General features: G+C 42.6%; 1 protein-coding gene across 4 annotated transcripts in view; it reads right to left on the reverse strand.

The window, feature by feature from the left end:
• The window catches only part of CACNA1D (calcium voltage-gated channel subunit alpha1 D), a 322,525-nt gene that overhangs the window by 146,005 nt on the left and 160,621 nt on the right, over nt 1-15,899 (reverse strand). For all 4 annotated transcript variants that reach the window (XM_057555475.1, XM_057555477.1, XM_057555479.1 and 1 more), the window contains exons 4-5: nt 9,380-9,519; nt 448-590 (exon numbers count right to left, since the gene is read on the reverse strand). In XM_057555475.1, the coding sequence (XP_057411458.1) occupies nt 448-590; nt 9,380-9,519 (283 nt within the window). The remainder of the gene's footprint in view (nt 1-447; nt 591-9,379; nt 9,520-15,899) is intronic.

The raw sequence follows: 15,899 nt of genomic DNA on the forward strand, positions 1-15,899 counted from the left end.
AGGCAGTCAGTTGAGGTCTCCAACACCCTCATCCCCATAACCCACCACGTTCAAAGGGACAGGCCTGAGAGTGGGAGGAGCTGATGGCAGCGGATGTCAGAGGACGAAGACCAGACTGCCATCAGGAGGCCTGAACTCAAGGTCTCCTGCCACCACCCACTTGGTCTCTGCACGAGAGAAGATTCTCTCTAATATAAAATCAGGAAGACAACGATCACTACTGCCCCCCTCCACCCCCCTCCACCCCCGGTCGGGGCTGTCACGGGGACCCGAAGTGACGATACAAGCAAAAGTGCTCTGTAAACGGCGAAGGCCTCCACGGTCACCTGCTGAGCCCTTGGCTGGCGCCAGCACTCACCGCATCGCACCGTGTTTCATAATCCCGAGACCCACCCAGAAGGAAAAAGATCAACAAACTCCTGGCTTTAGGAAATGAAACGTGCTTACTGGGCACTCCTGATACTAGTCGAAGTGGTCGTAACACTCGAAAGGCGCGGAGGGCTTTGACATCAAAGCCTCCTGATTTGCCACTGGAGTGGTTACCGCCTTCTGTTTCTTTGGTTAATTGTTCCAAAATTACACTAAACAATCTGAAAGGAGAAGAGAGGAAGAAATGTTAGAGTCTGTCACCCAGGGAAGCAAAACAGGATGGTGAGAGTAGTTATTTCTGAACAAGGGCCAATTCTATAAGGCTGCTGCTTAAGTAAAGGGAAGGCAAAGCAGAGGCAAGAACCAGGCTGTGACTCCTGGCCGTGACGCCTACATCTAGAAGGACTAGGGATGGGGACTGATCTCACCTGTTTTCTTGCCGATGCAGCATCCTAGCATGTCAGCGCCCTGGATCCCCGGTGAATCCCCTCTTCCAATGATGACAGTGGAATTGCCCCAGCAGCTGCCATTTATGAGCACTCACCATGTGCTAAACACTTTACATAAATTATCTCCTTAATCCTCAAAAATGTTAGGCAGTGGGAGTTATCATGAACATCATTTTACACATGAAAAAACAAACTTGGCGAGAACAAGTAACTTGCCCAAGGCCACAAACTAGTGGCAGAACTAAAACCTGAATCCGGGTATGTTCCCTGCCCTTAGATTCCGTAAGGGCAGGGAACTGTAGTCTGTGTGTTCATTTGTTCATTTAGTCTGTTCCAGCCTAGTGCCTAGAACAGTTCCTGACACACAGGAGGCACTCAAAAAATATCTGATGAATAAACAATGAATGAATGAATGACGCCAAAGTCCCAAATCTTAAACGATATGTTATGCCACTTCCAATACAGTCACTGACACATACACACCCCCACCTCCACCTCCAAAGGGCTGTTCAGGGAATGATGTAAATCACAGATGTTAAGGAGCTGTGCAAAGGCCAAAAGCAGAAACCTAAGAGAAGGTATTAACATCGTCATTTTCTCTTTTGAAATGTGAATAATATTGTATCTGGCAGCCACGAAAAATTTTTCCCTACTCTCAGAAGGCTTTTCGGATAAAGCTATTTTCAGGCAATCCGCTCATTTGACAGTTACTTTTGCTCTTTCAAATAAACATTTGTTCTTTGGAATTGTTGCTTGTTTTTCAGAATAAATAGAAATTTGCCCATTTCAAATAGAATCAACTCTGGCCAATCAGATTGTGGAAATGATTGGCCCAGCAACAAAGAAAAGGTTTCCAAAGTTTAATTAGCAGCTAAAGCAGAAACTCTGCACCCACTGGCGTGCCTCTGGATGGCCAAGACGCTAAGTCCATAAAACACAGGGTGGTCTGATTACAATCCTGATGGGGCACAGTCATGTCATTCTGGGGTGTTTAAAGACCGGTCATTTGTTTTAATAACAGTACCGCAATTAGCAATGAACCTGGCGGGGGGTGGGGAACTGGGAGGGAATAAGTCAGGTCTTTACCTTTTCAAAGCTACAGAAGATGGGCTCTTTCTGGTTATGGCTGGGGAAATATATCAGATTTATGACAGGTCTTTCTCATTAGCATAGTTTTATAATTACTATAAACCCCTGCAGCAAGGCTAAATAAAGTTAAAAGTCTCCCCTCCAAAACAAGTTCACAGTGTCATAAAAACAAAGCAAAAGGAAGAAAGAAAACCTCAAACTCTTCTGAAATGCAGCAGCCACAGGAATTTTCATCCCAAAGGGTTAGGAAAATAATTTATGCAGGTGGCAACTTAAGATTGCTTTCAAGTATCAGTGTACCTTTGCAATGTACACTTTATAGCCCTTTTATCCGTTCTTTGGTGATGCCCTTGAAAACAGGTTAACAATGTCTCTCCCATCACAGAGGAGCCTGACTCAGAGAGGGAAGCCGGCTGCTGTTTCCAGACAGCTGGAGGGCTCAAGGGGTCAGGGCATGCTTCCATTCCTAAGAGTTAGGAGGCATTAGGAAAGTTCCTCTCCTTCTCTGGGCCTAAGTTTCCTTCTCTGAAAACTGATTAAATGATCCAGAGCCCTGCCCTTCCCATTCTAATATTCTGTGATTCTACTCCTTTCACTGCCCCCACCCAAACAAAATAAGTACCATGTGCCTGAAGAGATGAGGACAAGAGGAGAAAGTATATGATCCTAGACTGTTATTAAAAGTTTACCCCAAGACAGGAAGAAAAAGGCAAGGAGCTACCCAAACTGACACAAATTAGAAGCACCAGAATGAGCCCCCCATATTCACAAAAGCTTAAGTGATGAGCTTGAATGCTTGAAATACATGTTTATTGAGAAATTTAGAGGAGTGGGATAAAAGTTGACTCAGATCAAACTTTTCTATAAGAGAATTATATCAGCTCCGGTAGACACGCTGAACCTTCCTGTGGTCACATTATTAACAGTTAACATTGTAGAAATATCAATTACTTTCTTGACGTCTCTGTTATTGGGAATCTTGACAAAAGCAATAGGTCATGGTTGACTAGGAACGGAAAATACATTGGATTAAGATAGAGTTGGCAGTTGGAAACTTCAGTGAGCAGGAGTTTGATTCAAGGGAAGACATTAATTTAATTTTTCTTTTTCTTTTTGAACTTTTCTTCTGCTCTTTGACTACAATTTAGTACATATTTTAGATAAAGGGTAATCTGATGTTCTAAAGTTTTTCATATTTAATAAGAAAAAAAAGACCAAGTCCAGTTCGACTTTAGTTTCCTAGATGATTTTTTACTTTTTAAACCAACTTTATTGCAGCTTAATTTATATATAATAAAATACACCCATTTAAGGTGTACAATGAGACGAGTTTTGATGAATGCATAAGGCCCAGTAACAAACACCACAACCCAGACAGAGAGCCTTCCCAATATCTCAAACGGTTCTCTCATGCCTCCTTACAGCCGTCCTCAGCTCAGCCTGAGGTATCCACTGACTTTACCTGGTTTATCACTTTAGGTTGTTTTTTCCTTTTATAGAATCTTACATAAATGGAGTCATATAACATGTTCTCCTTTTTGTTTATCTTTTTTTGTTCTCCATGGTTTTGAGATTCATCTAAGCTGTTACATTTATCAGCAGTTCATTTCTTTTTATTGTTGACTGATATCCCACTGTATGAACATACCACAATGAGTTTATCCATTCACCTGTTGAGGAATACTTGGGTTGTTACCAGTTTTTCTCTTTTATGAATGAAGTCTCTTTGTGAACATATATTCTCATTTATTTTGGGTAAGTACCCAGGATAGTCCTGGTAATATGGTCATATGGTTAGTGTATGGTTAACATTGTAAGAAACTGGCAAACTTTTCCAAAGTGATAGTACCATTTTCCATTTCTATAAGCAGTGTGTAAGAGTTCCAGTTGCTCCATATTTTGGTTAAAATCTGGTATCGTCTGGTATCTGGTCTTTTTACTAATACTAGTGGGTATGTAGTGCTATGTCACTGTTGTTTTAATTGGCACTTCTCTAATTACCAATGACATTGAACATCTTTTCAGGTGCTTGTTGACAATTTACATATCTTCTTTTGTGAAGACCAATTCAAATTTTTTTCCCATTTATGTTCTGGGTCATCTCCTTATCTTTGAGTTATAAGAGTTCTTTATAAAGTCTGAATACAAGTCCTTGGTATGTATTGGGAATACAAATATATGTATTGGGAATATTATTTCCCAATCTGTGCCTTATCTTTTCATTTTCTTCACAGTGTCTCCTTTGAAGAAAAGTTTTAAATTTTGATAAGGTTCAAAATTTCAATTATTTCTTTTATGCCAAGTGCTTTTTGGGTCCTAAGAAATCTCTGCCTACCCCAAAGTCATAAAGATTTTCTCCTAGAAATGTTATAGTTTTAGCTTTTAAATACAGGGCTATGATTCATTTTAAGGTAATATTTGTATACGGTATGAGGTAAGAATGGAGAGTCTTCTTTTTCATATGGATAAATAGTTGTTCCAGTGTTATTTGTTGAAAACTGTTTCCTCAACCCATTGAGTCATCAAGGCACCTCTGTCTAAAAACAATTGATCACATCCATATGGGTTTATTTCTAGACTCCCTATTCTGTCCCATTGATCTTTATGTCTATTCCTTACTCTAATATCACACTATCCTGACTACTGTAGCTTTATAAGAAGTCTTAAAATCAGGTTCCAGATTTGTTCTTACAGATTTCTTTGGCTAGTCTAGAGCCTCTCTAATTTCCATATAAATTTTTGAATAAATCTGTCAATCTCTACAACAATCTTACGGGGATTTAGATTAGGATTCAATCTATACCTCAATTTGGGAAGAACTGATATTCCAACAATACCGAGTCTTCCAGTCCATGAACATGGTACATCATTCCATGTATTTAAGTCTTCTTTCATTTCTCTCAGCAGGTTTAGTCATTTTCAGTGCACTATTTATCCCTAAATAGTTCATGGTTTTTGATGCCATAGTAAATAATAATGTCATTAACATTTTATTTTCAAATTGTTCATGACTAATATATAGAAATTCACATGCTTTTTTATACTGACCTTTTATCCAGAAACATTGCTAAATTCATTCAAAACATATAATTTAATATGATTTTAATCTTCTTAAATTCACTGAGACTTGTTCTATGGCCCAAAATATGTCTTTCTTGCTGAATGTTCCATATGCATGAGAAAAGAATGTGTATTCTGCTCTTGTTGGGTACAGTGTTCTAAAAAAGTCAATTAAGTCAAATTGGTTGATGGTATTGTTCAAATCACCCTATATCCTTAGTGATTTTCTGACTAGATGTTCTATCAACACTCCTCAAGAGAGGGGTATTAAAATGTACAACAACTGAAGATTTGTCTATTCCCCCTTTCGGTTCTATCAGGTTCTGCTTCATATATTTTGAAGATCTGCTATTGTGTGTATGTATGCATACATGCAGGCACACACACACACAAGTGTGTGTGTATACACACTTAGGATTATTACATCATCTTCGTGAAATGACACCTTTATCATCATAAAGTGTCTTTCTTTATCCTTGATAATATTCCCTGAAGTCTACTTTGTTGGTTATTAATATAGCTTTCTTTTGATTAGTTTTGCATGATATATATTTTTCTGTCCTTTTACTTTCAAATTGTTTATGTCTTTATAAATTAGGTTTCTTACAGACACTATAGAGTTGAGTGTTGTTTTTATACACATATAAAATCTGATAACCTCTGGATTTTAAGTAAGGGTGGATTTTAAATAAGGGTGAGTTTAAATCTACCATCTTGCTATTTGTTTTCTATTTGCCCTGTCCATTGTTCCTGTCTTCCCTACTTTTTTAAAAAATTAATTGAGCTTTTAAAAAATTCCATTTAATCTCCAATATAGATTTATTAACTATACCGCTTTATTTTTCTAGTGTCTCCTCTAGATCAAGTGTCAGCAAAAGTTTTCTGTAGAGTGCCAGATAGTAACTATCTTAGGATTTGCAGGCCATAGGGCCTCTGTCACAACTAGTCAACTTTTCCATCCTAACACCAAATAGCCATAAACATTAGTGAGTGTGCCTGGCTTCCAATAAAACTTAATCTGCTAAAGCAGACAGTAAAATACTTTGTCAGCGTTGGGGGGCAGGGGAGGCAATAAACCGTTCTTGTTCTATGGGCTGAAGTTTTCTGGCCTGTGCTCTAGGGTTTACAATATACATCTTTAACTTCTCATGGTCTACCTTCAAATAACTCCACCAACTGCAAAGCACCTTCCTATAGTATATGGCTATTTCTTTGTTTCTGTCCCTTGTGCTACTGCTGTCATATATTTTACTTTTATAGATGCTATAAACCCCCCCCAATACATTGCTATTACTTTTGCTTTAAATAATTAATTACTTTTAAAAGATTTTAAAATGAGAAAAATATTTTTATATTTACACATGCACTCATCCTTTATGGCATTCTTCATTTCTTTTGTATAGATCCATACTTCTATCTATTGTCATTTTCCTTCAGTGTGAAGAAATTCCTTTAACATTTGTTAAGGTGCAGGTCTCCTGATGAATTCTCAGCTGTGGTTTGTCTGAAATTTTTCTTTCTTGCTTCAATTTTTAAAGATATCTTCATTGAACAAGAGTTCTAGGTGGACATCTTCCCCTAGCACTTTAAAAATGTCGATTGTCTTCTGGCTTGCACAGTTGCTTGCATAGTTGCATGGCTTTTTCTCTACTTTTAAGATTTTCTCTTTATCTTTGCTTTTGAGCAACTTGTGATCATGATGTGCCTTGATGTAGCTTTCTTCATGTTTACTTTGCTTGGGCTTTGTTGAGCTTCGTGGATTTGTCAGTTTATATTTTTCATCACATTTAGAAAATTTGGACTATTTCTTCAAATATTTTTTTCTGTCTCCCCTCTATCTCATATCTTCTAGGACTCCAAATATATGTATGCTAGAGTACTTGATATTGCCCCACAGGTCACCAAGGTGGTATTCATTTATTTTCCATCATTATTCTTTGTGTTACTCCTGTATCTTCAAATTCCTTGATTATTTTCTTCTATTGAGTCTAATCTGCTGTTAGGCCAATCCAGGAAATTTTTCATTTCAGATATGTTTTCCAGCTCTCAAAGTTCCATTTGGTTCTTTTTTTACATTGTCCCATCTTTTCTCACTGTAGTCATATATTCCTTTTAGGTCCATAAACATATTTATAATAGCAGTTTTAAAAGTCCTGTAAAGGAATTCTCCACTAATCCCATCATGTCTGTCATTTCTAGGCCTGTTTCTATTGATGGAGTTTCCTGCTGATTATGGGTCACAATTCTTCACATGTCTAGTAATATCTGACTGGATACTGAACACTTTAATTATCTGGATTTTGTTGTCTTCCTTTAAAGAGTGTTGAGTTTTGCTTCGGCAGGCACTTAAGTTACTTGCATGTCAGTTTGCTCCTTTTCAGGCTTCTTTTCAAATATTATTAGTAAGGGTTTCAGATGGTTTTTACTCTAGAACAAGAGTTGGCAAAATTGTTTTGTAAGGGGCCAGACAGTAAATATTTTAGGCTTTGTGGACCTAAACCACACAGCTCAACTATGTAAACAAATGCTTGTGACTGTGTTACAATAAAACTTCACAAAAATTGGTAGCAGGTTGAATTTGGCCCACTGACCACAGCTTGCCAACCCCTGCTCTAGAGTTAGTTAGGCCGTACTACTAATGGCCCTTCTGGGGTCTCTACTGACAGTCCAGGGTGTTCAACGAGGTCTTTCCACTCTGGCTGGTCATAACTTGAACAACTCCCAGACCTATGTGAGTCCTAGTTATTAGTCAGCTATAGCCCCCCAGATTTTCTTTTTTCCCTAGTCGTAATCTTTGCCTGGGCTTATGGACTATCATCCCATGTAGGGTAGTTTAGTCTTTAGCCGAAACTCAAGAGGACCCCAAGGCATACTTACGGACCTCTTTCTCTCAATATCTCCCTCGCTGCTCTCATATCATGCCTCTCAAATTTCAGCCACCTCAGCCTCCCTGAACTCTTGTCTCTGTCTCTTCAACTCAATGAGACTACCACACTCTTCTTGGTTCCCTGTCTTTGTGTTGTATGATAATCCAAAAAATGCCTCCAGACAGAAAGTTGATTGTAGGGTAGGGACAAAAGAAATGGAGCTAAGCAGCTCCATACTCTAGCTGAACAGGAAGTCCAGAGTCAGGAGAGTCACAGCAAGATTATTCCAGAACCAGGAGACCTGTAAGGCTCCTGCTTGCCACTCCTGTTAAAGTTCATCAAATACAGGAAGGCATGGTACATATCTTCATCTTAGTTCATGCTGCACTACCTTTGCCACAATACCTTAGAGTCCAATGTACTAGGGTGGTTTTTTGCAAAAGTTAACATTTTTCTCCATAAGTCTAATCATCCTGTTGGGCTACCACTCTGGATCCCGCTTTAACTTCCTAGGTTTGAAAGAACAGGCTCAAAATTTATCCCACTCTCCCAATATCCAGCAGTATTAGTCTCCCATGAAAAGCTAAAGGATTCATGATAAAGAATAATCCAAAAGAAAAATCACCTTGCTCAACTGCAGAAGGCATTTGAATGAAGTCATGGAGATGAAAACAGAAAGGCCATTTAACATTCTCTCTCTATAGGAGAAAATATAATTTTAGGAGCAACCCATTTTACAGCTAGGCAACTAAGACTCAGCGAAGGAATAGATCTTATTTTCCTATGTGGGTATTTGGTCCAAAGACCCAGCATTCCTCTGACACTGATTCATTTTCTCTTGCTGGAAACATTTCCAGGTGTTGAAGGACCAGAATAACACAGGCCACTGTTTTTTATTTTAACATTCTCCTTTAACTGAAACTGTTGGTGTCTTCTTCCTGTGACAGGATTCGGGGAGAAGGCTTGCTTCTTTGCATTTTCTGGTTTATTTCATTTCATGTCGGATATCTGACATTTTTCAAACGCTTGTTTTGTTATGTGAAATGGGATAGTAGCGTGCCACATCTTTTCTCCCAACTCAGCAGAAAAAAGTAATAGCTTTCCTCAAGGGATGTTAAATAGCAGAGTACCTCGCTGCTATGAAGGATTTATTACTTTTTTACTGTTTTATTTTGGTTTTTTAACTTAATGGGGTGTTAAGCATAAGAGCTGTACACGTTGAACTCAAAGCACCAGCAGGGCTGGCCTATTTGTGGAGGCCCAAGGCCCTGTAAGATGAACCCTCTCACATCACAGGCTGAGCTTAAACTTCCTTCCTTAACACGTTACTGAAAGAGGGAGTAACAACAAGAGAATTTCAAATTGGTCTCTGCCCAGAGACCGACAGCAGCATCATCAGGCTTCAAAGAACTCCTGACAGGTTCTGGCAGCAATCACTGGCACGAAGGACCAACCCTGTTCCTTTAAAATACTGTTTTCTGTTACTCCCCACCTCCCATTTTCCAAAAAAAAAAAAAAAAATTTCCTCAAATAAAAGGGACTTACCCTACTATTACTATAACAAAATCCAGTAAATTCCATCCATTCCTAACATAAGCATTAGGATGTAGCAATAATCCATACGCTATAATCTTCAAAAATGTTTCGACTGTAAAAATAATCAGGAAGGCATATTCTACTTTTTCCTGTGAAGAGAAACAAAGAAATAAAAAAAAGGGGGGGGGGATGGGGAAGAAGAAGAAAAGAAACAGGGATTAGATCAGTATCTCAGAGATATAAGCATTTTTCTCCAAGCAAAGTTTTATTATGAGAAATGGAACAATTAACACTGTACCTGGAGCAAGAAGGCATTTTAATTTTTAACTGAATTTCTCATAAGCAACTAAGTGTAAAACACTTTTCATCAGTGGCTATAATACTGCACTTTGCAACCTGCCTTGATGTGTGTGCAGTGACTCTGCCTAGGACATAACAGCACGTTTGTTATTTGCACACATTTGCAAAATGCAGCATGTTTTCCTCCTAAGATTGCCAAATCAGGCCCAGAAAAGCACAAGGATGCAACAAAGATTCCCACAGGGCTTTGAACAGAATGTCCTTTGGAAGAAAGCAAATTGCATCTGCTTAGACCCTCTCTTTCTCTCGGGTTTCCATCTGACTTCTAAGTCAGGATCATCTTTGTCACTGAGCAGCAAGGTGACCTCGGCAAGTCCCTCCAATCCTTGGGACCTAAGTCTCCTCACCTGCACAGTGAGGGGAGGGGATTCAGGACGGCAAACCCACAGCCTCCTTACTGGCGTGCCGCCTCTCCCGGCTGACACAGCTGATGGGTCACCACGCACGTTCCCAGGGAGCCTGGACTCAGCCCCTGAATCCTCCTCTTCTTCCAGACTCAGCAGCCACTCCCATCTGACTGCCATAGACCTCCGAGATGCCACCCTCAGGCTAGAGGGCTCTTAGGACCTTTCCAGTTCCAACTCATGTGATTCCATGAGCTGTAGAAAATGCATCCATCAGCAGGTCTAAAAATGTTGGCTCTTTCCTCTTTTACATAGTTTTTCTTTATACAGCTTTGGTTTCAATAGAAATATGGACCACTGAGATGTGTGCGATTAATTTTACAAGAGGCATTTGCTGGCAAAAAGCTATTGAAATAATAACTAAATGAAAACACATAAGTAATTAAAACTGTTCCATACAGGCCATAAAGTCCTCTGCTAATATTAATTCTCCTCTGTGAGACCTGAGGAAAGTTACCAATGCTTCAGGAAAATGGAAGTCATAGAATTCATTTATTAAGATGCCTGGTGCAAGGGGGCGAATAAATTTGGCTCAGGAAATGCTTAGTGAGCACCTCTTCTGCACGATGGGTCCCACACCAGGAGCCAAGGTAAGAAAAATGTCTCCACTGTGGTCCTATCTTCGAAAAGTTTAGTCTGGTGCAAGAGGTAGGGGTTCAATTGTGGTACACAGAGGACATCCCAGGAGAGGGGACTGACAAAGAGCAGCTCTGCACCTTCGTAAGCAGTTCTGCCCTCTGATAAGGCCAAAGGGTTAGACCACTTCTCCCCTGCAAGGACTTGCTTTGTTCCATGTGAGCACTGGTCACACTGAAAAGTCAGTTCATCGGTTCTGCCCCCCCAGGTCCCTGTCATTCCTAACGTGCCCCCAGAGCACCCTTGATCCTCAGAACACCATCCTAGCGGTCTAATAAATTCCTCTGTGGTGTCAGTTGGCCAGAGTCAATGTGTTTTCAATTTTAAAAGCCTAGCTCATCCCCAACCTCCACACTCACGCTTCCTCCAGATCTGCCAGCAGGTCCTGCTCTCAGCCGGGCTCATCCCATCCCATGCACCCCGCACCCCTCAGCAGGCTGCGAGGCCTTCTCAGACCACGACCTACTCCCTCCGCACAGCCAGCCACACCCTCCAGGCTGGGGTGAGCAGCTGAAATCTCCCAGAGTAGCAGCGTGCGTGCCCCCTCGTGCCACACGCAGACCTCCAAGGACTCCTCTGTTTACTCTCTGCAGTCCTTGTGAGCCTTGAGAGGGCAAGGGCTCGTCTTCCCGTTCACTGCCACATCCCTGGGTGGTGGGTTCCCACGAGAGGTGCACTCAGGCCACTGTGGATATTCTGAGGAATAGCAACTGACTTTGCTACCAGCTACAGAGGAGAGATCCAGGAAAGCTTCAATGAGGCAGTGACGCTAACTTAGAGAGCTAAAAGGAAACGCCGCTCTGTTGCTTTAACAAGAAGCAAAAAATCCCTGAATAAACCAATCTGTTGTACTCAAATTAGACCCTGACCACCAAAGGTAGATCGTCAACATGTTTTTGAGAGTTAGGGTTGTAAGGGAACAAGATCAGCTGGAAACAGCACGCGGATTTTACAATTCCTCTTCCCTTTTTATCCTTTCTGCTTTATTTACTGGGCCAGACGGGAAAAAAAAGGCTTTTGCTGCCATCAATATTCATAGCAGTTATATCCCCATATCAACACAGGGCTATACTGCAGAGCAGACAAACAACACAGGGAACAGAGAGTACACCTACCAAACACAGCTTGTTTTTCCTCTTTAGCGTTTACTTACAAGTAATTTTGCCACAATAATACAAGGGCCATTCATGCAACTGAATTGTTTAGGGTTCTTTTATCCCCTTCTCTCGTCCTCCTCTCTCTCCTTTTTGAAGACTTTGGTTTCTCTTTCAAAAATCCTCAGTGCATTACTTGATGGAATTGCTTATAAGAAATATAACCTTGCTATAACATGATTCTTTCTTACAGAGACTCTACCATGGTGTCAGCTGAACAATCACAGCCTGGAGAGCACGACAGACCAGTCTGCTCAGAAGCCAGTGTCATCTTGGTCCCCAATCCTGCCATTTAAAAGGACTCCAGTAAAACTAATACACCTCCACATTTAAGCAAATGTAGTGTTAAAAAAAAATCTTGCAAAACAACAATCATGGGAAGGGGAAGTAATTACTTCACAAGAGGATTGTTCATTTGAGAAAAGAATGTTGGGTTAGTGATCTGAAAGGAAGCCGCCAAAAAAGTCAGGTTCCTCGCAGGGTGGGGTGGGAACGTGCAACTGGCTGAAGGACCGTGAGACGTCGCACAGAAAAGATACGGAGTCAGCAGCTGGGATGGAAGAAACCACAGAGAGGATGAAGGAACGGGATGGCTGAAAAGAGGCGAGCAACAGCCCTCAAGAACTGAACATGAAATGAGGTGGCCCCTGGGCAGGGACTGCACCTTAAGAGCCCTACCCAAGGCTAAACAAAAGGAGTACATGATTCCTGCACCCCAGTCTCCCTGCATTTGCCAGGCACACTCAACCAGCCACCAGCAGGGATCCGCCTCACTAACAAGGGATCCTGGGTGGGCAGGGCCAGCAAACCATCTTTTAAGAAAGCGCCAATTCTTCACCAGAGACCACCCTATTATGTGGATGAAAAGTCCCCCATGAGACTCAAGTCACTAGAGAAATAAAGGCTTAAAATCAAATTCTGCAACCTGATTTATCTTCTTTAAACAGTGAAGTTTCACCAAACAGGAGAGGCTCTAAACCAACAGTCTCTAAACCAGTTAACCCCTCACAGAGCCTTGAGAAACAGAAACTGTCAACTGGCAGGAAATAGGAGATGCCAGGATCTTTAACTGTACTTGGTTGTCAGCTGTCCTATTTTTAAGCATCCCTTTACTGTGCTGTGGTACTAACATCCATCCATCCACCATCAATCTATCCATCCGTTCATCCACCATCAATCTATCCATTCGTTCATCCATTCATCCACCCATCCATCATCCACCCATCTATCCCTGAGCACCTGGGTCGTCCTCAGAAAGCCTGACCCCTACCCTCACAGAGCTCCCGGCCTGCTGTCAAAAGATCAACAAAGGCTTGATGAGCCACGTAAGGTTCACCTCTCTGCTTTGCTCATCCACCCACAGGGCCCAAGTCTTTGCAGTGGTCTCCTGGCGTACACCCTGGCAGTAGAAGGTACAGAGTCTCCCCTCCACACACATATCCCTTCTGTGTCCTGCAGTCCCAGGCTCCCCACTGGCAGAGATCATCTCTTACTGTCTTTGTAACCCCAGCATCCAGCACCATACAGGGCACACATAAAGTACTCACAGGTGCTAATAGGAGGTAGAGAAGAAAAAAAGAGAAGGAATTAAGCAACAAAGCCAGACTGAAAGGGGACTATAAAAACATGAGAACTTGGGATTCTACCATATGTACCAAAAAGCAAAACAAGCAGGGTAGGAATCTTTCTAAGTTACCAAAAACCCTTCCTAGAACACACCTGGAATCAACGGTCAGAGTGAAGAGACAATAAATAGCTGATCCCAATGTCTCACAGGCCCTCCCTTTCAATCCCAGCCGGAGCCCCTGGTGAACGCCCTCACCTTCCACCCTTCTGTACCTTCTGGCTTGCTTGCTTCTCTCCTGCAGGAGTGTCCACTCCAAGTCATGGGCCGAGCTGCTCCCTCCCACTGTGTTCCCAAGTCCATGCTTTCCCTTCTCCATGCCTCTGCCCACGCTGCTTCACCCACCTGGTGTGCCTACCCCCATGTGTGTCCACTCCCCTCTTCAGTGAGCACACAACCCTGACACGGCAGTAGCACGAGCCCAGCACAGGGCTGTGGAGAGAACGCAAGGCTTGGAGCTATATCTGTGTTCTGCTAGCCCCAGCTCAGCCTCTGACTGACTCAGGTCCACATCCAGTTCCCTCGCTGTAGAGTGCCTCCCCCCACCCCCACCCCCACCCCAATTCCCGCCTTTTCATCAGGCTAAGTTCTACTTGTCCTTCGAGGCTTAGCTTAAATGACACTTTCTCAGCAAAAGCTTTGCTGACCTCCCAGACAAAATTTGGGCCCACTGTCAAAGCTCACCATATTTCTGCATAGCCCTATTCACAATGGAAAATTTTAATTTAAAAAAAAAACTACCTCTTTGATACTTGTCTCTCCCAATAAATGATAATTTCTTATAAAATCAGAGACCATTTCCATTTCATATATCACTGTATTCCCAAGTCTGTCGCAAAAATAGATACTCGGTATTTATAAATGAAGAAATAAATGAGCAAAATGAGAAGTTTTGACCAAACATTATTCAATAGCCCTTCCTGCTAAGACGTTCCATAATTGTTTTAGTCAGCTCAGGCTGCCATAACAAAATACCATAGACTGGGTGGCTGAAACAAACAGAGGCTTATTTCTCTCAGTCTGAAGGCTGGGAAGATCAAGGTGCCAGTTGATCTGATGTCTGGTGACAGCCTTTTCCCTGGCTTGCAGATGGCTGACTTCTCATGATGTCCTCATCTGGCCTCTCCTTGGTGGAAATATACACATTGAGAGAGAGATCTCTCTTCCTCTTCTTCTCAGGGCACTAATCCCAACATGAGGGCCCCACCCTCAAGACCTAATCTAACCCAAATCACTTCCCAAAGGCCCCACCCCCATACAACATCCCACTGGGGTTGAGCTTTTAACACATGAACACGGGCGGGGGGGGGGGGGGGGGGGCGGGACACAGACATCCCACCCATAACAATACTGCAGGCCCCGCCCCAGGAAAACGCCCACGACTAAACACCTGGGAAGAGCCTCACAGCTCCTGCTCTGCACCCACAGCCTCCTCACCTCTAGTCAGAGGGAGGAGCACCCACAAGGGCAAATCAGTCAAGGGTGATGAGAGGTCCAGGGCTGCAGGAGCACAGGTGTGAGGGGAGGGGGAGGATGAAGGGACCGAGGGACACCATGGACTTGGGGGTGGGAGTGAGAGGAGGTAAGGTTCTAAGGCTGGGTCTCTGTTTCTCACCTGTAAAACAAGAAGCCTGAATGGATGATGTCTTCCAGTGTGAAATTACAATTCTCTATGACCTGATGAGCAATGTCCAGACTCAGGCTTCAGAGGGAAGCCGTGTGAGGGACCAGGGACCCAGGGAGGACAGCCAACCAGCAGCAGCAAGATCCAAGAGCAGCCACTGCCTTGTCAGGTGACCAGGTCACCCGAGGTTGCCCGAGAGACCCTCCCACCTGCTGCCTCACACATTCCAGGAGGTGCCCTCAGGAGCTGCGGCCACTCTTACAGGGTTCTGATGTGTGATTCAACCTCCAGTAAACTCTGCCGGGGATCACGGGAGGGGGAGCAGCAGGCGGCCTCAGCTCAGAGCGCTGGGACGTAAACAGAGGTAATGCTTTCCTCTGCAGGTATTAATGAAGTATGTACTTAGAGGGCCGTCAATGGGTAGCTGACGCCACATTCACATGAAGAGACTAGCTGGAATAGTCAGCATGCCTTCCTTCTTCTTCACCTTTGGTTTCTAAGTACAAATTGTAGAGCACATGCGAGTGAGCCCATTTCTTGTGGCACTCGGCTAAGTCATTTGCCCCTTCTGCTTCTCAGTTTCCTCATCCATAAAACCAGGATACTCACCCTTGCCCACTCAGGTGACGGTGAAAATCAGATTAAGTGAAGCGGGAAAGAGCCCTGTGAACCATCAGAAACTTACCATCAAAGGCCACCCGGGACAGGAAGGGGCAAGGCCGCACTC

The sequence above is a fragment of the Balaenoptera acutorostrata genome, chromosome 10 (assembly GCF_949987535.1).
Source record: "Balaenoptera acutorostrata chromosome 10, mBalAcu1.1, whole genome shotgun sequence".
NCBI lineage: Eukaryota > Metazoa > Chordata > Mammalia > Artiodactyla > Balaenopteridae > Balaenoptera > Balaenoptera acutorostrata.